Source organism: Aythya marila (assembly GCF_965140915.1).
Source record: "Aythya marila genome assembly, chromosome: 1".
Lineage (NCBI taxonomy): Eukaryota > Metazoa > Chordata > Aves > Anseriformes > Anatidae > Aythya > Aythya marila.
Genome location: NC_139042.1, coordinates 53,983,779 through 54,006,928, shown reverse-complemented (window position 1 = coordinate 54,006,928; position 23,150 = coordinate 53,983,779). Strand labels below are relative to the sequence as shown.

Genomic DNA, 23,150 nt, shown 5'->3' with positions numbered 1-23,150 from the left:
CCACTGCCTCCATTAAAGGTCTAAATTTCATGGCACTTAAATCTGAGCCTCACTGCTCCAGGCGTGGTAGCTCTCACATTTTTAAAACCAGAATCTTGACTCCGTGCTGAAAGAGGCTGCAATCTTGTTGATTTGCCGTAGCGTGTATGTTGCTTGGTGAAAGAGATGAAGTCAAAGAGTCCATCCTACATTTCCCCATCCTTCGTTATAACCAAGTTTCAAGTCCAGCTGGCTTACTTTGGTATCCCCGGAATTCGCCTTAATCAAACACGACGAGTATGAAATGTAGCACATTAGAGAGCAGTTTCACCTTCTGAGACGAGACATTGCCCAAACTTTACTACACCAGAAAGTTCCCTACCTAGGATCACGTGGAGCTGCAGTAATACTGCCGGTATAGCCGAGAGGTCAAACACCCTTCGAGCAGATGTCTGGGAGTGAGGACAGCCAGGTCCAGGTCTCTGCTCATGACAAGCCAGTTCAGCTCTGTGGTTCACCTTACTGTACTGTAGGGTACTACTTCAAAACCAGGTATCCTTGAGACTTAATTTCATGTAAACTTATCATGAAAAATTCCACTGGTTGATAAAATTTATTGCTTTACTTAAATCTTATTTCTTTTAAGCTCTCTTACAACAACAATAAAAAAATAGCTTCAAAAGTATTTATTCCTCTACTTTCTAGAGCTCAAACGCTTTTCCAGATAAGGAATAGATCTGGGCATTGATTTCATATGAAAGAGTTGATATTATGGGCAATAGTATAATTCATTGAATGGCCTTTAGAGGGAAGCAGATCCAAAGAATCCATGGAGAAAGAGGAAAGGATTTTGCAAGAACAGCCTGCGAGATCTAGGGAAACAGAACCAGAGGCTGAGACACTTTGCTTGTTCTCTTGGGCCCTGCTTAGTTCTGGTTCACGTTTAAACACTTTTCACATTATTCTAGCCTGAAAGCTCTCATATAGCAAAAGAAGCCGGGGATAAGTTATCTTAATTTGCTTCTGTAAGGAGACCTTGCTGCTTTGTCGCTCTTCCTTTAGCCTTCAAACACTCCCTTAACAACAGGATTTAGGATTTGGGGATGCCAGAGAACCACAGGAGCACAGAGGGCACTGTCTGGGTAAAGCACTCTGCCCTTGCTTGGTCCTCTCCATGTCTGCGTGACATGTTGGCAGGGCACGAATGCCCCCGTGGGGCACAGTGCGCCTGTGTGCCACACTTCTGGCAGACCCGAGCTGTTGTTCTATGGGAGGAAAACAGATGTCCTATATATAGCCTGGAATGAAGTCATGAGTCTGAAGCAGCCTTAGAGAGAAGTTCATGCGTTTCCAGCACATACACTTCTAGATGAAGAAGGTCCAAGCAATTAGCTCCAGCATCGGAGCTCTGACTGAAATTTCTGCAACTTCATGGCTCAGTTTGGGCCACAGCAACTGTTCTCCCCAAGACAAATTGCTCTGGAGCATGCTCTGAGCAATCCCAAGCACCAGTCTGGCATGTTTTATTTCATGGTGTAGATGAAGCCTTACAGGCTCATGGAGAACTTGTAAAGTGGCAGAAACCTGGGAAAGGGCAAACTGTGCCAAAAGAAGAAGAAAGACAAAAGAAAAACCAAAACCAAACAACCCAACCCAGAAACATCAGGGAATTATAAATTCATACACTTCAATTGTTGGATTTTTTTTGGAACATGTAGTCAAGTAAACTATTTGTAAGTACTATTTGTAAGTAAACTACTTGTAAGACAATTAAAAGTCACATAAACACCAGTACAGGTTAGTCATGTCAAACCGATCTTACTTCTTTCCTGACTAGAAGGCCTTCTGAAAAGAAGTCCATACTTAAATGTTGTGTACCTTGAGGTTTTTTGCACTTAAAAACTTGAGTTTTTTGCAGCATGAAGCAAAATCACCCTAAATTTGTGGCCTCAGACTCACTGAATCATCAGTGGCTTTCTGTCAGCGATGTCCTCAGAAGGGGTTTGCAGGGATCTGCCCTGAACGTGCTAGCCTTCAGTGGGTCCTTAACATAGCTAGCAGATACAAACTCTGTTACTGCCTGCAGCACTACAACACGAGCAATTGAAGCTATGTGCATGGAAAATAAAGTTTTCCCGGTTTTGTTACATGACTTGCAAGGTTATTTTCAGACTTCTGCTCTTCTGCTTCTAGACTCTGCCTCTCTGAATGCAGATGCTGCCCCAGCCAACACATGCTACCTCGCTGCCCCTTGTCTCTGCCGCAGTCCTCAGGCTTATGAAAGAAGGTGCTAACTGTATTACAAATGAGATATCATGCTCCAGAATTACATAAAACCAGGTTAATTACATCAGTCTTGGTGTATCCCTTTTCACCAATATTGTTGAGGGAAGCTGTAAGCAGATTAACGAGTGCTGGGTGTAAGTTTAAACTTTAATAACATGTGTTAACGTTCAGGGGTTATGTAAGAATGGTGTTTCAGAACAAAACATGTAAACAACATTTGATAACGTTTTATGTGTTGTAGAAACATTACCAGGTTTGTGTACCCCTACTTGTCTTAATCAAAATTGGACTGATCATCCTAGCACGACAATTTCATTTTTTTACCAGTGAGCTTTTGAATCTCTAGAAATATGAATTAAATTCATAGGGAAAAAAAAAAAAAAAAGGCTCACATTCTCAGGCATTTCAAGGACAAAAGGATTAGCAAAACTTCTGCTCCTGCCAAGTAAAGTCCAGTTGAAAATGCCAGCATAAAGATCAAGAGGAACGTGAGAAAGAAGAAACACCTCTGCCTGGATAATGTGACACTTCCCTGTCCTCTTTGTCTGTAGGTGAGAAAGACCTTTTCTGCATGCCCAGTAATCTGGATTTGAGTAGTCAATCCTAGCTGTGGCTATTACGGTCTTTCCATTCTTGGTGGCAAGGAAGGAAGATAGATTCTTCAGACAGTAATGAGAAAAGCAATTGGGATAACAGTCAGCATTGTCTGTCAAGCAGAATTAGCCCACTCTTTTTTATGACTAATCTATTAAATATCTGATCACCTTCCAGCCACTCAATTAAAAATGACCTACAATTATTAATTCTAGGTATCACTTTTCTAGCATATACTCAAAATTTAGCTGAAAGTGAAGGCAAAGAGAAAAATGAATAAGGTTAACTCAGTGAGAGCACAACATAATTTAGCAAGTGGATCCCAAAATTAAATTTCATTGATTTATTTTTTTCCCTGAGGATAAAAATAAAATAAAAAATCACCCTACCACCAAAGCCAGTTCTTGATGCATTTACATGAAGTTCTTCCCCTAATGGTTGTTTCTAGGACCCTGGCTACAGCAGCAACTGGCCATATAAAAGCTTCTGTTATAATCGCTGTTAGTGAACAATGGTATACGAGTTACTAGCACAGAAGCAAGACATAAAATTAAAGAAATAGTCTATTTGTTCTTAGATATAACACAGAAGCTCAGATAAGTGGCCGACAAAAATTGTAGCTAAGATAGTTAGGACCGGGCTGGCTCCTACGCTGATGCCTATTTCCAGTGCTCGTAGATTAATTTCTCCGGATACACAACAAAAGAAGAGCACAGTGAGATATGAGAACTGTTCCAAAGGGGAAGTTCTAAACAGCTTTTTGGTAAATAGTTTTGAAATGATGCAATTTAGAGCACATTATCAATGAAGACTGCCATCTTTATCTCTTCCTCTGTTGTATCAGTTGAAAACATCCTTGAAAATTTTGGAGAGCTTCTGGGACAGCATGGGGCATCTCTACCACTGAGACTTTTTGGCTCCCTGGTTACTATTGGGAATCTCTATTATCAGAATTTCAGTCTTAATCTAATTATATTTATGCTCTCTGTGCATATTCTTCTTGGCCTTGGATGTGTTGTTCCAATAGTGTAAAAGTTAGGGACATCTTTCTCCCAGGAAATCTTTGTTGTCTTACGTCCTCCCCTCAAGAAACTCCATTAAAATCCAAACAGCCCCTTAGGTTCCTATAGGATCATGCCCTCCAAAGCCCCATGAACACTGTGGAGCAGGCAGGGACTGCTGAGCTCCCGGCCACCACTGCTGTGTAGGCTGCTTCCTACCCGGCAGTCACGTTGCTGCTAACGCTTCTGGCTCCCGTCTTATTTTTGGGTGTGGTCTGACTGGATATTTTGATCCTTTTCTTCAAGACACAGAATAACTATAAACTATAAAACGTTTCAGAAGGAGAGCCAGGGTGCTGCACTTTCTAGATTAGGACAGAAATGATTCCAAACTGGGAAATACTGCGGTGACCGATGGAGAAACTCCCAGCACGCTGGAGGAACAGCTTAACAAAGAGCCTACAAACCCCACCAATCCAAAGGGCTTTTTCCTTTCACTTTTTGTAAAGCAACATGATCAAACAAGCTTGATCTTCTTCCCCCTCCTTCTTCCTCCTCCTTTGTGGCATAAACCTACCCGCTTCTTTTGAAGTTTACTCCCTAGATTATAAACTCTCGGGACACAGTCGGCCTTTCTTTTCTGTGTTTGCACAGTGCCAATTACAAGATGTACTCCTAGAAGCCAATAATAATAATTAATAATAAACATTTGTTCTGGTTTCATTAGTTCCTGATAAGAGCAAGCCAAGCACAATGCTTGTGTTTGGTTCCTTTGTGGAGCACTGTATGAGCGAGATGTAATCCTGAAAATATGCGAATACAGCAGCTGACCATCAGCTAATTCCAAAATCTTTGTAGTTTTAGGGTAATGATGGAAGTGGCACAGCCTTTCCAAGGCAAATACAGTATTGATCAATCTGATCATTCGAGAGAAAGAACACAATGTTATTGATGGAGGTAAAATATAGATATGAAATGCAGTAATAAACACGCTACTGTAAAAGGGAAGTAACATAAGATAAACTTGACTATTGGCTGGATCACCTATTCCCAATGAGGCTTCTACTTTTCCATGAGGAAACATGAAGTATCTCTGTCTTGAGGATATTCCACTAAAGAATTTACCTCTGAAGCTTGTTCCATAGTCATTGTTCAGTAGGATTTGATGGGTGTGCAGAGGTGATGGCCTGTCCCTTCTGTATACACGTGCTGAATGAATGTACTAAAGGCTGTTACTTTTAGGATTTGCTCTATTAAGGGACTTGCTAAGTATTTTCAGTTTGGGGGAGAGGTGTCTCATGGAAATAAATGCCCAGTGATCACACCTCGCTCAGAGATCTCTCTGTACTGCTTCTTTTAGGAATCCATGCTGCAATCTGAACTGAAATGTACAAGCAGCTCTTTGCTTTAATACTCATGTGCATCAAACACAGGCTGTGGCCAGACCCAATGTGGTGAATGGTCGGTGTGCTGGCAGGAGATGTCTGCCCAGGGCTTGGTGTTTTCAGGGAAGGGGAGAGCCTTTCAGCTGTCCTAACAGCACAGCTGCCTGCAGCAGCATTGCTGAGACAGCAGCCTGGAGTTACGCAATGGCAGGTGTGGTTTTTACTTAACCAAAGTCATCTTAAGCCATTCTGTCCTGCGGTGCAGTTGCACTCTGTGTTATCACCCAGGCACTTGGCACAGATGTGTTGTTGGAGTTGTATCAGAGTAAGCAGTCGTATCAGAGGCAGCTCCGCAGCTCCTCACAGGGCTCTTTGCCAGAAGGAGGTGATCATCAGCTGCACTTGGCACACAGGGCCCTGAAGCAGGACAGAGGTGGCTGCTGTTTCATTGAGCCATGGAATGGTTTGGGTTGGAAGGGGCCTTAAAGATCACCCAGCTCCACCCCCTGCCATGGGCAGGGACACCTCCCACCAGACCAGGTTGCCCACAGCCCCATCCAGCCTGGCCTTGAGCACCTCCAGGGATGGGGCACCCACAGCTTCTCTGGGCAGCCTGTGCCAGGGCCTCACTACCCACACGGTGAAGAATGTCCTTCCTTACATCTGATCTAAACCTGCCCTCTCTCAGTTTAAAGCCATTACCCCTAATCCTATCACTACACCCCCTGACAAAAAGTCCCTCCCCAGCTTTCATGACCTTGCACTTGGCCTTGTTGAACCTCATGAGGTGTGCACAGGCCCACCTCCCTGCAGCTTGTTGACTGCACCACACAGCTCGGGAGGGGAATGGCAACACTGGCGTAGGGAAGCGTGTGAGGGGAGAACGGTGAGAGCCATGTCACACCTGTGAGACTTGATGTGCTTAGATGCACTCTAGGTAATGAAGAATCAGCCCCTGTATCCCTTCAGGACCACATCTGCTACGCACAAGACCAGTTAGTCTGGGTACTTATCTAACTTTAGGCACCCAAAGCGTAATATTTTGGTCTGAGATAGCAGCTATTATGACACAAATGTTAACTAGATAAGAGGAGCTTCCTCACAACATTTTAAACTTTCTCAGCCCATTTTAAAAAGTCCTTCTTTGTTCTCACAAACTGCAGCCTGGTCGCAGTGCTGCAGCTGGTGGGCTCCTGTGCCCCGCTTTTCCCCTGCCAGCACTTGGGTCCTGTCTAACAGGCATCCCGAGGAGTGGGGTGGGAGCACTGGTTATGGAAGCAGCTTTTAAAAACTATACATGAAAATAGTTGTAAATAGTTATATATAAATAGTTAAAGTTATAAATAGTTATACGTAAACTTATATATGAAATTAGTTATTATAATATGAGCTAAACATAAGGATAACTGGGATAACTATGAACGTATCACTAATATCTTTTTTATTATTATTTTGGGACAAGAAAAAAAAAGTAAAAGAGTTCAGGTTATTTGCATATTTTAGACCTAGTAAGGTACTATACTTAGGGTAACATGTTTGGGATAAGGCAGTCAAGTTGCTGCTATTATACTTCCCCTCCAATTTCTTCGTTATGAAATGTGTTTTCTGTAAATATTTCCTGATGTTTTCCTTTAAAAACTTTTGACAATGCTTTTTTAATAGGATGAAGTTCTGAGGGCTTGATTCAGCCTGAGCCTGGTGTAGCTCCATCAGAATTTGTGGAGTTTCCCTGGCATCGACACTGCAGCAATGTAGGAATGACTCAGGCTTTGAATTTCTTGGATTTTGCCACTAGGTACTTGGAACCAGCATTTCAAAAACTACTTTTAATAGCATCCGGAGATCCCCATTTACTTTCAAAGATACAATCTTCATCATCACATACTCTGGAACAGCACACTTGCATTCATGTTAGCAGCTTAATTATGCATCAATTACATGGGAGAATTTTAAACTAGATTTGCTGATCCTTTTGTTTCACGGATTTGACTAAAACATTCTGTTTATTTTGGTATCACCCTCACAGCTGGCATGACTGATTTATCTGATGACTAATTTATTTGACTCCAGCCCGAGTAATGCTGCCAACACTTCAACAAAGGGCTCCTTTGGACAGGGTTTATATTGTCTCAGTGCATTCCTATTAAATGCTTTATGAAAATGTCCATTGATTCCCCTGAGCGGCCTGCCAACTATATGGCTTTAAACAACTTCACCAGCCTTGATTAACCTTTTGGCCCACGGTAACTACTCCTCCACTGTCCTGGTATCAGTCTTTCAAGAAGGATGGCGTTATTTCTGCATGATGAAAACAAGCTGTGAGAGCCTGGGGGACAGCTTGAGTTTGGGTGTGCACATGCGCGCACACAGCGTGTTTTATGTAAGGCCATTCGGAAGAATAGGTGGCAGGCTTAGTTTCTGAAATAGCTGCTGTTCTCTCTGGCATGAGGGAGACCCAGGCTGCCAGCGAATGCCTGTCAGAAGCTTGTTTTCCATACTCATGCCCATCACCACAAGATGGCTAAAGAAGAACATCGATTTCGCATCCTAGCTGTGTGGAAAAAGAGACAGTGACACACACTTTGCACATCAAGGATAGTTTGGGTCCCGCTCAGTTAAAGGTCTACTCAGTGAAGACCGAATACTGAGGGATGGAAAGGGGGTCCTCAATTTGAGGGGGCATTTTAATGGCTGCAGTGCTGTACCCCTGCAGCAGCTCGGGGTGAAGTCTTGCTTCCTTCGAGCAGTCTGCCTGTGACAAGGGAGGGACGTGAAATGTGCAAAAGGCATTGCAGCAGGAAAGGAGGAAATTGCACTTTTGTTTGGATTGAAAGGTGTGGGTATGAATTACATCCACCGGATCTGGGGTAGGGTAGGATTCACCAGCAGGTATCTGCTGAGTCAGGGTGGGAATCAGTCGAATTTCAAGTGCCTGAAGAAGCAGGAGAACATTTCCTCGACAGGGAAAAGGGAGAAATATGGGACCTATACCATTCAAGATTATTTATGAGTGAATCTTTGTTCTGTACACAAGATAGTAATCTCATGGCAAATCTCAGCTGTTATAGAGGACATTAAGCTTATTTGAAGCATTGCCTCTCCCTGCCAGCCTTGTTTGACTCTTCCGAGAGCTGGCCATTAGCTGGATGTTTTTGTTCAGATCCTAATCTACATGCTGTTTATATTTGATACAAGGAAGATACGTACAGCCTGAGTACTTCAAGCGTTTTGGCCTGTATTGCCTCCCTGTCTCCTCCAGTTCAGGCTGCTTCAGATACATTAGAAGAATATTTTTTGGCAATGAAAATAGCACAGAGAAATGACATAGAATAAATGTGAGTGTGCTGCCTTTGCTCAGGGCTGCAGATTACTCAGCAATATCTAGGCCAAATCAAAGCAACAAGTATGTTACACAGAACTATGTGTTCTACAAGCACAGGGGAAAAAGCCTACCCTGAATTCAGACAAAAAGTAGGAAATGTACATAAAGAAAGTGCAGGAGGATTTAATATTATTAACCAACCTTTGCAGACCAGAAGTCCACTGAAAGACCTCTGTAGACCAAGGGCTACCAACAAGTGGACCTTAGATAACTGATAAATCATCTTTTCTGAACTAAAGCTTTCCAGCTAAGCAGGCTGCAAATGGGAGTCAGAGAGGGAAGAGGAAAGGACATTGCACTTCTGGTGACTTAAACAGACCACAGGGTACAAGGTTGAACTGGTTCAGGTAACCACAGGGTAACAAAATTAAGCTAAGGGTTAGATCTAGTCTGCTTGTAGACAGATGAAAAGGGACAGTTGTTTTTAGGGTACAATGCTGAAATTGATCATAATCTTCATAGCAACTCGGGCCCACCACTTCCTGTGGCATTGCCACTGGATAAGGGGAACTGATTCTTTTCTTCCTGTTTGCAGCCACTTTTTACGTATTTGAAGGTTATTTTCGTGCCTACACTCAGTTTAATCTTCTTTAGAGTAAACAATCTTAACTCTTCCAGTCTTTCTTCATAGGTCATGTTTTGTAAACCTTAGTGATTCTGGTTGAGCTTATCTGTGTTATTTCCAAGTGCTCTGCATGGTGCTTAAAGTGTAGTACCCGAACTGGACACAGTACTGCAGCAGAGGCTTCTGCCTGGGAGCAGAAACACTCTCACATTGTAGAGACAGGCAGGCTCTTGCATTTAGATTTGTTTCATTTTATTTTATTTTATTTTAATTTAATTTTGCAACAGCGTACTATCTATATGACATGCTTTGCCTGACTCCTAACTGAGATGACCCTGGATATTGGAGTAATCCCTGTTGGTCCAGCTACACAGAACCAAGAGCTGGCCAGAAGCAGGTGGGATTGTTTTTAGTGCTGAGTTTCCATTAAGTTGTTTAGAGAGAAGAAGGTACATAATTTGAGGTAGAGAAAGGGTTAGATTATACAAACATTGTTAGAGCAACTGCACTGGGTCAGACATAAGGCTGAACTGATTTACGAGCCTGTCTTTGCTAGTGGCATGAAGGAGACAGTAAGACTGCAAAGATGTTGAGAGAAGAAGAAAAAAAAAGAAACAGGTCCATTTAGAAAATATTGCTATTGGTAGAACTGAGTGAAAGCAGATGTAACCCAGTGAACTTCAGACCTTAAAATAATGCCATTTCTTTCACTTACTGAGAAAAATGAGCAATGCCAGTGAGAACATCTCTGGCTCTAAAAATCACTTTGCATGACTCATGTATAATAGAAATGAGTGTTTGGAAACAGACTTTTCCTTGTCATTCTTTTTTTTTTTTTTTTTTTTTTTTAAAGCAATAACCAAGTGCTAAAAGACTTATATTTTCTAGTTCTTCTCCCTTGTTCACCAGTGCTTCCCCTTCAACATTCCTTGGGTTGAAATCTACAAGTTTTTGGAAACGATCTAATTTCTTCTGGTCAAGTGGTTAGCTTTTGCTGAGATTGCAGAGAGCTTGGCCCAATCTCTCCCATATTGAAGGTGGGGGCAAAAATGTCACCAGCAGCTCAGGGCAGAGCCTTTGCACCTCACAAACTTGCTTTTTGCTTTCCAGTAGCTTGTCTGCATGTTACCAGCTAAGAGCAGTGGGGAAGGGGGAGCAGTGATCTGAGTACACGTCCTTGCTAAGACAACTTCTGCCTCCAGCCTTCCTCCAGACATGGTCTCTGCCCTGAGCCCAGGCCAACTCCTCTGCTGTGCTTAGACAGCTCCTCTGGCACCAGCCTGGAGGGGGTGAATGTCCTGGAAATGGCCGTGCAGTGCAGGACTTCCCATCTCAGGTGTACCATCACACCCACTGAGCTAAAATCCTGCACCCACAGCGTCAGGGACCCTAAGCACACTGGGACCCATGTCGGTGCTACTTTGGGGGTGCCTATAAAGGGCTTGCTCATGGTGGCTAGACACCCTGCAGCAGCTGTGACTGGGGCTCTGCTCTTTCTTCAGACAAAGCTACTGACCTTTTTTGTTTCCAGTGCCTCCTAATGATCTGCTTCCATTAAGCTGATGTATTTTGGGTGGCTGTGGTCTATTTGCTTTGTCAAGAGCTCCCTCCCTGCCCTCTGGCCCAGCAGTTCCACACTGGGCTGGCTTCCCTCGGCTGCAAGTGTTTTATCTCCTTGCAAATTGTTCCCAAGAATGAGGAGTGGGGCGAGTCTGGAGATGTACTTGCACACTCAGATCTTGCTGGTTGATTGCAAATCCTAGCAGATGGCTGAGAAAACCCGGCTGTGCCTTCATCTGCCCTGGGACTTCCCCTAAGCCTCCCCAGTAACCTCAGCAAGCACCACGCTGCAGCGCAGCTAGCGAGTGACCTGAGAAAGTGATCAAACATTTGCATATTACTGCAAACATAATAATAATAATAAAAACCTGTGGGACGTGTGATGGCGTGGTGTCTCTCTTATCAACAGGCTCCACAAAAGCTCCTTCTTTTGTTTATAAGGAACTACAGACCAGAGATGTCTGCTTCTGCAGACAGGAAGGGTGGGGGGGCGGGGGAAAACACCCCCACTTGTTTTCTGCTTTGAGCAAAAACATTTCTCTGAACCAAAGAAGGTAGCGAAGCCGCTTGGCAAACAGGCTCGTGTTAAGTACCTTGGCTGGAAATGTTTCCGCGTGTTCCTGTGCTGCAGGCGTGACAGCGCCCGGCTCCCTGCGTGCTGAGGGGAAGGACTCCCCACCACACGCAGCCGGCCCCCTCGCAGCCCACCACGCCACATGTTTGAGTTCACCCAGGGCTGGTAGCCTCTGTCTGTGAGGAAGGATGCTGTTTCTGACCGCCTGTGTCTCCTGCTGCTTGTCTCCCTGAGCATACCAAGCACAGCCCCTCACGGGGGTCACCAGCACCAGCCAGGGTAAGAGAGCTTCACCCCTAGGAAGTGAGTTAGCGGAACCGCAGGTTGGGATATGGGTACGGTCTGGGCTTCCTCTGTGGCTTGCTATCAAGGTAAGAAAGGACAGGGAGCAATGAAAAGCCTGAGGTGCTGTCAAAAAGCATGACGGAGCTGTGGGGAGTACCTGGGCGCCACAGCAAAACTGGGCTCCAAAATCATGAACCCCAGGCCAAAGCACGGCTTTGGCAGTGCAGAAGATCCTAATGCAGAGACCCAAACAGCCATCGACCTTTTAGAGGTGAGTCCTCTCTTGTATCACAGTCTGGAAAGTGACCGAGAGGCACAGGGAAGCACAAGCACATGTGGAGAAGCACGGCCCTTTTGTTTCCTGCCATACCCCGGCACTGACCGTCACCATCTCCAACCATGCTGCCGTGGGTGAAGGCTGTACGCAGCCTCCTGCTCCTCTAGGAACACGTGCTTACAGCTGTAGATTATTTCTTTGCCCTTGGCTACCTCGGCTTGGACCCCAGCTGGGCTCCCTGTGGCTCCTGGAGGATTTACCCCTCTCAGATACCTAACAGAGGCCTGCCCTCCACCCAGCCCTTCCTGGGCACTGTTAATATGGTGTTTCCTCTGTGGCCTTTGCTGCCAGACCCCAGGGTCAGCCAGAAACACCAAAGAAGCCCTGTGACGGAGATGCCCTTGGAAGAAGAGGGCTGAAGGGGATAAAACAAAGAGGATGAAGGCTGTGGTGCCAGCAGAGACCGTGCTGTAGCAAGCACGGATGTGCACAGACCCTAACAGAGCTGGGACAGCAGGGCACGAAGTCCTGGCTGCTGGCACTTGGCCAGGGCCACAGCACATCTGAGCTCCTGACTCAGCAGGAATTGACCCAAACCCTGGCCAGGGAGGAAAACTAATTCTCTGCCTTCGAGTTACATCCTGTCCCCGGCTCTGGTGAAGCTCTGGCTAGGACACTGGGTGGCTTCTGATCTGGTGTGTTATTTTTTTGGCCAGGTGGCATCACCTTGGCATGTCAACAAATCCCACCTCTGGCTACAGCTGATGTGGAGATCTTGTAGGTCGGCAAGATGATACCCAGTTTATCAGAAAAACTGAAGAAGCTTTGGCTTTTGCTCTTGCAGGGACCTTCGATCTGAAATTGGAGGTACTCATGAGGGTGAAAAGGCCTCTTGGGTCCCAGCCAGAAAAAAACAGGTCTGCTGGAAGGGGGACTGGGCCTTGCTGCACATGGAAGCACAAGAGTTATGACTTAATAAAAGCTGACACTTAAAAATACTGAATTTTTGTGAAGACTAAGCATGAACCACCATGTTTCTAGAGAGGATATTAAGTAATCATGAGATTACAGGTTTTATGATAGCCACTGAGTAAAACAAAACTACTCGCAGCATGAAAACGTTGAAAGGTGGTGCAAATTAAAGTAAAATTGTCTGTTGCATTGGCTTTGCTGGGATATAATCATATAATTAGTTTTGTAAGCTGGAACATGGCCATTAAAAACATGCTATGGAAAAGCCAGATGCCATTAACTATTACTTAGTTGATTAAATTGCCTCTCTTCACCACTTTGTGAGATAACCACATCTGCTTTTAACAGCACGGCTGACTCTGGGCCCAGCATGTAGTGGGATGCTTGCATGGGGTGGGATGCCAGCCGTGGGCAGCTGCTTGGGTTTGCGGTGGGTTTGTAGCAGAGAAGCTGTTTGTGCCTTTGGAGAGGCTGTTTTTCCTGGTAGCCCAACTAAACACGGCGCTGAGATATGGGCAGTGAGTCACTTTCACTGTTTCTTAGTGGCTGAGGTCGGGTTTCTGCTTTTGCTGCTTCCAGGACGAAATATCAATAGAAAGGCTTTTATGTGATACTTTGTGTTATTGTTTATACATTCATTTGTGAAGAAGGAAAAGGCAGTCTCCAAATAAAAGAATATTTTGGCGGATTTCCATCTGCGGCGGAAACTTAGAACTTCTGAGCCCTCGTTTCCTTTGGAAATACGGAGCAGTGTGCATTGCCCTGAACACATTTACGGTGTCACGGAGTATAAGCCCAAGACATCCCTTTACATCTGACTGATAGCTGCAGAAAAATAGCCATACATCTTAGCTGGTGTTTCATGGATACAGAAATAATAGCAAGTATAAAGGTTGGTAGAGTAAACCCAATAGAAAAACAGCATGTATATATATATTATTAGGAAAACAAATTCCTAAAACTCATCAAATATTCAGTTTTACTTCTCATTTTGGCTGTAGGATGTCAGACCTGGTCTTCAATACCTCTGCTTTTTACATTTTTTCCGATCCATTTTATTTAATTTAAAAGACGAATATCTAGGTGACCAAGTTATTTAAGGTAAGAGATGAACAAAAGGTTCTCAGGAGACCACATGTGGCTAAATTCAAGTACGTGCTGTGCTGAATTTAGGCCACAAATGTTTAATTTCTAGATTTCTTTAATATTTGAGTAGACAACGGTGTCTCCCAGCATCCCATATAAAGCCACAGTAGTAGCAGAACAAGAATCTGGCTTTCCAGCTGTCTCTCCAGGCCAGCACATTTGCTCATCCCCTGTCAGTCCCGTGCACTGCATGAACATAGAAAGGCCACCTTGTGCTACAGGCCCATCCTACTTAGCCACCACCCTTGTTCCTGAGTGATCCTGCTCAGATAAATGCCAGCAGGTAGGGTCTGTACACCAACAGATTCTGGCAGATATCTGCTCAGATGATTATCTGTGCCATTAAGTGGCTCTTTTTGACGTCTCCTTCATTTTGCCTCATGCCTCTTGGTTCATTTCTCTCTGACAGAAAGACTGTGCTGGTTTGTTGTTAGTAGAGAAACTGGTGAAAGTTGGAATGCTTGGTGTTGTGACTTGGATTTTGTCTTGAATATATGTGTTTTTTAACACACCTCTGCCTCACCACCTGCACCCCAGGTCAGCAGAGCCATGATCAGCTGCGTGGCTGCTCTGGAGAAGTGAGGCCATGGAGTGAAATGTGCAGAGTGGGGAAGAAAGTGTCCCTGCACACGGCGAAGCCCTGCTTTATGGCACAGCCATCAGAGTGATTTCCTGTGGTAGGAAATACATCCCGGGAGGGGAAGCCACGCAGAAGCACTGGGTTCCTGGTAACACCCCTGGTAACACCTCTGCTCCAAACCTTTGCTCTCATTCACGTCAGTGAGCCACCCGAGAGGATACAGTGACCAGCCTTGAGAGCATCACGGCATCCAGTCCAGGGAAGGGCTACAAGGAAAGCCAGGCACTGTAGGACTCAATGCATGTGGGCTGTGGAGAGGAATACCCCAAGCACAGCTCCATCGAAATGGCTGCACTCATCTGGCATCTTGCATTGGAAAGCTATGTGTAAGTGCCATGAAACACAGAATAACACTGACACTCAGGAATTTTATACCCCTCTTGTCTCTGCAGAGATTTGTTTTCTCTACCAAATTGGCATTTAAGTCACACCTGCCCAGCCAGCTCCATGTGGTGTCCACAGCAGAGATTTTTATGCACATAGATTTTATTATCTCTGCAGTTTCTGTTCTCCTCGCTGCTGGCCGCACTCATTCCCACATGCCCAGTCCCAGGCTGCTCATTGCTCAGCCTCTCTCACCCCCTTTCCACTACTCTCTGTAAGTGTCATATGTACTGGAAGGCTCCAGATTTTACATCTCAGCAATGTGAATTCCCAAACCAGAAGCTTTAATGGTTTGCACTGCAGTGTCTTCTCTCCCATCCATCTACCATGGCTATTTTTGCCAGGTTTCCTCTCTTCTCCTGCTGCAGGGACTTTCAAAAAGGAGATGAACTGCATCACCATGACTTCAAGTGAAGCTCTGGGTGTTGGATGATTGCCAAAAATTATAGAAGAGAATATATGGAGAGAATGGGCCCTACGCTCCCCAGTGCATGCTATAGGAAAGCTCCTTGCACCCACCTCAGTGCTCCCAAGGCAGGCCGGGGTAACAAACCTGTTTGAACAGAGGTATTTTAAGACATTGGCTGCAAACCAATTGCTGCAGAGACCTATTCATTTTGCAGTACACTCTCTGCTGCTATGTAGGAGTAATCAAAGAAAACTGAAAGCAAAGCAGAGATAGCAATCTATTCTGGCGTGTGTATTAGAAGATGAAAGAGCTTTGTTATTAATGCCCCAATAACAACCTTTGCATTCCCATCCCTGCACCAGCTGCATGGAAAATACGCTGGCAACTAGCAGCACTTCCCAGACTCCCCCGCTGACTTTCTGCAAGTGAAGACCACGTCTGGGGGACTGTCCCAAATCCATCAGAGTAAGGATAACTGAAGAGAAGCACAAGAAGCACTGCTTTTGCCCAGTTCTTAACAAAAGTGCGAAAGATGCTCAGCACCTTAACCTCTGCCCATGTACAGAGGTGGGAAGGTAGATGGCTCGTAGCACAAAAACACGACTGCAGAGATGCTGCCAAATTTCCAGGTATAAACAAGAGCTAAAAAGGAGTCTGTTCTGCAGGGCCTTATCTTCTCCTGGAATCCTGCAAATTTTAAAGCAGTATCAGTGTCTGTCCTATGTAAGCCAAGGGTCAGCTTTTCCTCCAAAACAGGCAGCTGGCTGTGAAATCCTCCAGTGCTTTCCACCTGGTCCCACACAGCCTGGCCCTGCAGGTCTTGGACCCTCTTTATGTATGTTTGTGGCTGCAGATCCCCCCCAGCAGGCACAGCTCTTTCCAGTCTGCCCCACAGCCCTGGACCATTCTGGTTCAACTAATTAGCCAGTGCCAGGCAGTCTTCATGGTAAATCACAGTAAACAGTGATTCATCGTGGTTTAGATTATTTTTCAGAGTTTATAGATTAAAATCTTAGAAACAAAAGGCTAGAAGAGAAAACAAAATTGGCAGCAGGATTCCTTCTGAACCACTTCAAAATCTCTATCCTTCAATGCCTCAGCTCTGAGATCCAAAAATCCAGGCTTCACAGAGCTGTTCTGGCTCTGCATGTTTCCTCTGGAACCTTCCACCCACAAGGAAGCCCTGGGCTTTGCTCTGGATCTACTGCTAAGCTCCTGCTGGAGATCCCTGGGGGCAAATGTCTTGGGTACTGGGCACAAGCTGCCTCCTCCTGTTCATACATGCTCTGCTTTGAGTGGCCCTACTGCATCCAAATCAATTCCTTGCCTTACTTGAAACCACCCGACCAAGGCCCATTATTTCTCAAGCCATCTCCTACCTAGGCTGAACTGTTTAACTCACTTTCTTCCTTCACTTTGAGGGGAGATGCAGTAACACGCAATGCATAACAGATGTCCCAAGCCATTTGCTGTGTGTTATCACAACATCTTGGGACCTCTAGGGTGTTACCAGCTTTCTTTAGGGACACAGTGTGTTCAAAGCTATCTCACCTGACCCAGTTATCTAATGTCAGGACTGAGGACAGGAGCTTGGAAAGCGGCTTGCTGCCATGGAGGAGCAAGCAGTGAGAGTGGAGAACAAAGATTAAATGTCCTGTTGTTCTGGGTACACGAGAGTCTGTGCCGGAACAAACATTTCAGACAGTCCAAACACCGACCCTTCTGCCTAATGGGAAACAGAGAGTACCTTGGAAAAAAGCCATAAGCATCTGGGGGGAGTTGTGGCCATGTCTCACGATCTTCATTCCCAAATGTGAGGTCTTGATCCTTCTTTCTTTTCTTTTCTTTTCTTTTCTTTTCTTTTCTTTTCTTTTCTTTTCTTTTCTTTTCTTTTCTTTTCTTTTCTTTTCTTTTCTTTTCTTTTCTTTTCTTTTCTTTTCTTTTCTTTTCTTTTCTTTTCTTTTCTTTTCTTTTCTTTTCTTTTCTTTTCTTTTTTCTACTCTTTCTTTCTTTCTTTCTTTCTTTCTTTCTTTCTTTTCTTTCTTTCTCTCTCTCTTTCTCTCTCTCTTTCTCTCTTTCTCTCTTTCTCTCTTTCTCTCTTTCTCTCTTTCTCTCTCTTTCTCTCTTTCTTTCTCTCTCTCTCTCTCTGTCTTTCTCTCTCTCTTTCTTTCTCTCTTTTTCTTTCTTTCCTTCCTTCCTTCCTTCCTTCCTTCCTTCCTTCCTTCCTTCCTTCCTTCCTTCCTTCCTTCCTTCCTTCCTTCCTTCCTTCCTTCCTTCCTTCCTTCCTTCCTTCCTTCCTTCCTTCCTTCCTTCCTTCCTTCCTTCCTTCCTTCCTTCCTTCCTTCCTCCCTTTCCTCTCACATTCCCTCCACACAACCTTGCCAGTGCAGTTCTGACCTTGTTTTCCTAAGCAGCCCATGTCCGGCACTCCCTGTGCAGCAGACCCTGCAGGAGGACAGCTCAGCCCGGCGAGCTGGGGTCTGGGGGAGCCGGGGGCTGAGAAGGAGCCGGGGCTGCGCCTGCAGCACCATGGAGAGAGGAGCAGAGGAGCACGGCCGCGTCCCGCCAGGCAGCGAGCAGGGAAGGGAGCAAGGAGCAGGGAGCAGGGAGCAAAGCACGAAGCTGCAGCCCCAGCCCTCACCCCAGCCAAGCGAGGCTGCTCGGGGTACAGGGGCTGCAATAGCAGTTGTCGTGTTTCAGCTTCCTTCCACCCCTTGGATGTGTCACATCATCATCATCATCACGCAGTGGCAGCTCTGTGTCTGTCTGCCTGCGTGGCCCAGAAGGCCTGGGCATCGTCCTTTTGGTACAGGCACTGCTTGCACCACTTGGCCCCGCTAAAACAAGCACCGGCAAGACCAAGAGACGTCAGCAGAAGATCTGAGGCTCACACAAGCAGAGGTTGAAGGAAGCACGTTTCTTCTGCTTTGTGGTACGCCTGCCTGGACGCACGGCACAGGGAGACAGAGAGCGCAGAGGAGTCATGAAACAGTGCCGTAGGCTGGTGTGACAAATGCTGAGCTAATTATTTGGAGAAACACGGTAGCTGCCCCAGCTGATGAGGGAAGGAGGAAAGAGGACAAATCTGAAGAATTCTGGTGTATAGGAATTCAGGATGATAAGCACAAGAGGAAGGAGAAGAGAGGTGACTACCACCCATGGAGCACTGAGGAGCTAGTAGGAGACAGGGTGGGTGGAAACTCTGCCATAACATTTGGATCTTATTGACTTCCTGGCTCCAATGGAGTTAGTGGCCTTAGTTCCCAGGCTCTCCCTTTGATGAAGGTACTTTGTGGGTCTTATTTACTGGTAAGGACTGAGAGGTTAATCAGAAGTTAGTGGTTTCATAAAGCACTATTCTCTCCTTTAGCTTTAGTTTATGGCATTTATTGACTGCATGAATTTATACCTATGAGCGATGGTCACTTGGTTTTGATCGTATCGCTTCCAGAAGTATATATGGTGCACTGATAATCGCAATCGAGCTAACTGTGGAGACAATGTTCCCAGTTAATATTCAGCTTGAAGTTTGCTATATTTGTGTCAGATCTGGTGAATGACTTTGTTGCACACTTCTCCCAAAGCAGTTGATTTAATGAAAGATATTGCCTCTTCCCACAAACATCACCATAAACGACTGTAGCTACAGCATATTTGTGCTACAGTGAATACCCCGTACTCCTCCAGGATCTTTCATCCTCATGTTTCAGTCACTGCAGCTGATTACCCCGGCTGTACACGTACAAGTACATCCAGCAACAGCCCAGCTAGCTGGGGTACTCCTAGCGGTGTGGCTGTGCTAACTCAGGCTTCAAAAAACAAGAAGCCCTCAAGGTTTGTAGGTGGGCTGGGTTGTACACGCTGAGATCTTCTTGCCTTGGTTGTGCTCCTGTCAGCACAACTGGTCCTTTAGCTGAAAGCCAGTTCTGGAATATACCCGCACACTGCCAAGGACAGCAGGGTGGTACTGCTCTGAGGAAGACCTTTGGAGTCTGTTTTGTTCTCGTTCTTCTTTTCTTTTATTTTTTTTTTTCTAGGGGAAAAAATCTTAAAGCTTCATAGAGGTTGAATAGAAGCCTTTACTGCAAAAGACCCTGAAAAATGCAATCAAAACTTTGATGATCAAATGAATCTGTGTTGAAGTATCAGCAACCTATACTATTCACTTTTTTTTTTTTGGTGAGGCAGTAGGGTAGCAGTAGGCAGTAGGGTACCCCTAAAGATGGGTAGGAGTGGAGACGGAGCTTGTGTAACAGAGTTATCTTTGGCTGTAGGACAAATTGCAAGTAGATTCCATAAAATCATAAAGGTGCAGTACAAAAAAAAAAATATTTTGCCAGGCCTGCCTGAAGTCTCTAAGTCAATGATGATGATATATTGAGGGTCTGAGTACAGATGGTACTTCATTACTTCTTCAGTACGAGCATTTGATTGTTTTACAATGTAGGACAAAGTGAGAGTGCAAAGCTCTTTCCCTGTTGAACTCCTGTTTTCCTTGGATTACCAGGAGTTTATATTTAGCAGGTTTTCCAAACAAAATACCTCAGTTTTTCCCAGTAGTGTTTATGCTACGTGTAACACTACCCTTTGCTACTGCCTGCGCTGGCAAGTTAAAATTAGACTTCCTAAATGTCAGTTCAGCTGCGTGCTACCCTCCTATTTTAACAAGCTCACGTTACTTTAATTTGCTACGAATTTCTTGCCTATATTACCCAAAAGAGCAAATAAGCAAAATCTTACTCAGATGGTTAAGTATATATTTAAGGGGTATACACATACCGATGTGTAGTTTGTTTATTCAAGTTTCAGTCTGCCAGCGGTCAAAATAATAGTAACGATACAAAACACAAGTGGCAAATGGAGTGCAGCTGATAATTCTGTGAGCAGCTTTTGTATGAATTATAATAGCAATAATGGAAGTCTCTAGTTACCAAAGTACTTTACATTGCTTTAAACAAATTTGAAGATGTGTGCCTGAAAAGAATAATCACTGTTTTTTTCCTTTAAATCTCAGTAAAAATAATGCGTGAATTGTTATTTGCAAAGGGATAATATTTACATTTAAAGCAAAGGAGGTTTGAGCTTCTATGCCTTTTAGTTCCTGGTGACCAGCATTCTTGAAGCAACGTACAGGTATTCTTATGCATACAGATCTCTCACGTGTGATTTGTGATGGTGTGGAACAGAGCATAGTAAAACGTGTTCAAAACTGATGCTGAGTTTTATGTCAAAATCCTCTGTAACACGTTGGAGTCAATCTGTGTACCCCAGCACGCAGCCTGATGTGGCAGGGGGTGAGAGGCAAGAGAAGGCACGGGTCTGTAACACCCCCACATTTCCATGTTTCCACGTGTGTGTGGGGGGTGTGCGTGTGCGTGCATGGCCCTGTTCTGTATTATGGCAACAACCGTGGAACAACACATTTTGTGCCTCATTCACCAACTGAGGGTTTGCTTTTATAATGATTTTTTTATAATTTCTATAATCATATTTGGTGGTCTCATAAGAGCTTTGTACGGCTGGTTCTGTCTTGGACGGATTTCTATTCTGTTTCCCTAAAATACCAGTGTCTTAGCCCATTTTTTTCCTACCCTAGCTTGACTTCCTCATGCTCACACACTGACTACATCCAGAAAGGAGCAGTCCCTCTCCCCTTGCCCTCAGATGTGGTTAGGCACAGTTTCACTGTGAACACTACTTTTCCTGTTGCCTCAGGGCTTAACAACAAATAGAAAACAAGAAGTTTAGAAAACTAAAGTTGAAATATTAGCCTGTGACACAGCGAGCACAGACACATGCCCTTAATTTCCAGCACGAATATTTGCATGGTATTCACAGATATAGTGCTTTGCTATCGAGTTTCTGTGCATATGAAGAAGTACTGACAGCTATCACAGATTTTACTATCTTTCCTCCTCTCCCCCCTCCCATACAAGCAAGCAGCATACTTATTTTGCGTGGAAGTTAGCGCTGGAGGACAGTTTGGTCCATCCCTCTGCTAACAGTGGCTTGTTGCTGATAGTGTATTTACTGGCACTTTGTCCAGTACGCTTATCTCACGTTACCAACTGCACAGTAGAGCTTACTGTCTTTCCTGAAATACATATCACTTCTACAGAGTTGTTTCTGATATTCTGCCTGCACTACCCCTTACTTCCATTCGTAACAATGCTTTAATCACAATCTCTTGCAGAAGCCAAAATAATCTTTCTCTCCTCGGGCTCCCGTCTTGCAACGCACGTCACTCTCCACACGTTCCAGTTAAATTGCACGTACCTTCCACTTTGAAGATAGTAAGGTGAGGTCTGCAGTGAAAAGCACCCAGCGCGTTGCCTGCACAGTTCATCCAAAGGCCCTGGAAAACCCAGGTTGCGGTGATAACAGAAGATGCTCGGCTGGTGACCTTCCACTCATTCGATGCAGTAGCAGCAATCGCGGCCGCTAGCCCACAAAAACAAAATATAAAAGCTATGATCTGTATTCCTAGCATGTTTCTCTGTAACCCGGGGACTTAGTAATGCCACTGTGCGGAGAGGAAAGTACTTCAGTCATGTGAGTAAGCAAAAAAACATAACATAAGCAAATTATACTTGAACAAGTTCAGTAACACTTGCTACAGAAAGTTAATGTGGCTGAAAGAAATTGTCGCGCTTGAGTGATTTTGAGAAAGGCCTTAGGCATTACAAATGTTTAGAAAGAAAGACAAGGTACAACTTTATGGGAGCTAATTACCAGCACTTACTTACTAATTTCTAATTGTAAAAAATAATTAAAACGTTTTCATACTTTTTTCAATTATGGTATTCCAGTTAATGCTTAATTTTTAGTTAATTGGAAACCTACAAACATCGCATCTAGCAAAAAAAGTTCAGAGTCCAAACTGTACAGTGCTACTTAACAGATTACCATAACATTTTAGAAGGATCACACAACACTTGAAAAATGCATTTTGAAAAGGCTGTGAAATTAATTCAGCCATAACTAGCCGCCATGCGAGCAGCTGTAAGACAGCAACGTCTTGGAGGCAGTGTCTGTGAATACGATTGTGGAATAACAAATCTGGAGCAAGAACAGAAATAGCAAGCGGTCCCTTTGCTGCAGTAGTGAGGAGAATTAACTTGAAGTAGCCTCCATCAAGTTTTATTCTCTGGTCTCCAATGAAAATTTACTGCTTCTTATGGTACGTCTGCCCCGCTCGTTGAACATGGTGCAGGAACATCTGTCCTACCACTGACTGAGCTCCCGCAACCTCGTGCCATGAAGAATCCCCAAAGACTACCACTGATTTAATAATGTGTCGTCCTTACAGTGGTAGGCACTGATTCTTAGCAGACCTATTCAGCCTGGGCTCAGCACCACACTGAAGCAGCTATTCTGCTTCCAGTTCCTGAGTAAACTCAGCTGACTCCTGTGGGCTCTGCACGTGGTTTCACAGACATATGTGGTCTTCAGGCTTCTGAGATGCCAACTTCTAGCTTTATTCTTGGCTGCCTTCATGCTCTGGCCCTTCTTGGCCTCCTTTCTTAAGAAGAAGCATATGTCTCCTCTCTCTGGTCTTACATTATGCCATTTGGTGACGTGCAATCACCCAGGGTACTGAGTATGCACCATCACTTTCAACAGTGACAGCAGTCTGTTTTTTTTTCCTCCTCAGATGCTTCTCATGTTGCTTTTTCCTTCTGCAACTGTGATAAATGCCACACCAAACTTT

The 23,150-nt window shown here is 44.6% G+C and overlaps 1 protein-coding gene across 1 annotated transcript in view; it reads right to left on the bottom strand.

The window, feature by feature from the left end:
• The window catches only part of CLDN10 (claudin 10), a 52,556-nt gene extending 30,599 nt beyond the window's left edge, over positions 1-21,957 (bottom strand). Inside the window, exon 1 of the mRNA XM_082767378.1 lies at positions 21,716-21,957. Within this exon, the coding sequence (XP_082623504.1) occupies positions 21,716-21,929 (214 nt within the window). The 5' untranslated portion in view covers positions 21,930-21,957. The remainder of the gene's footprint in view (positions 1-21,715) is intronic.
• Positions 21,958-23,150: the final 1,193 nt, after the last annotated feature.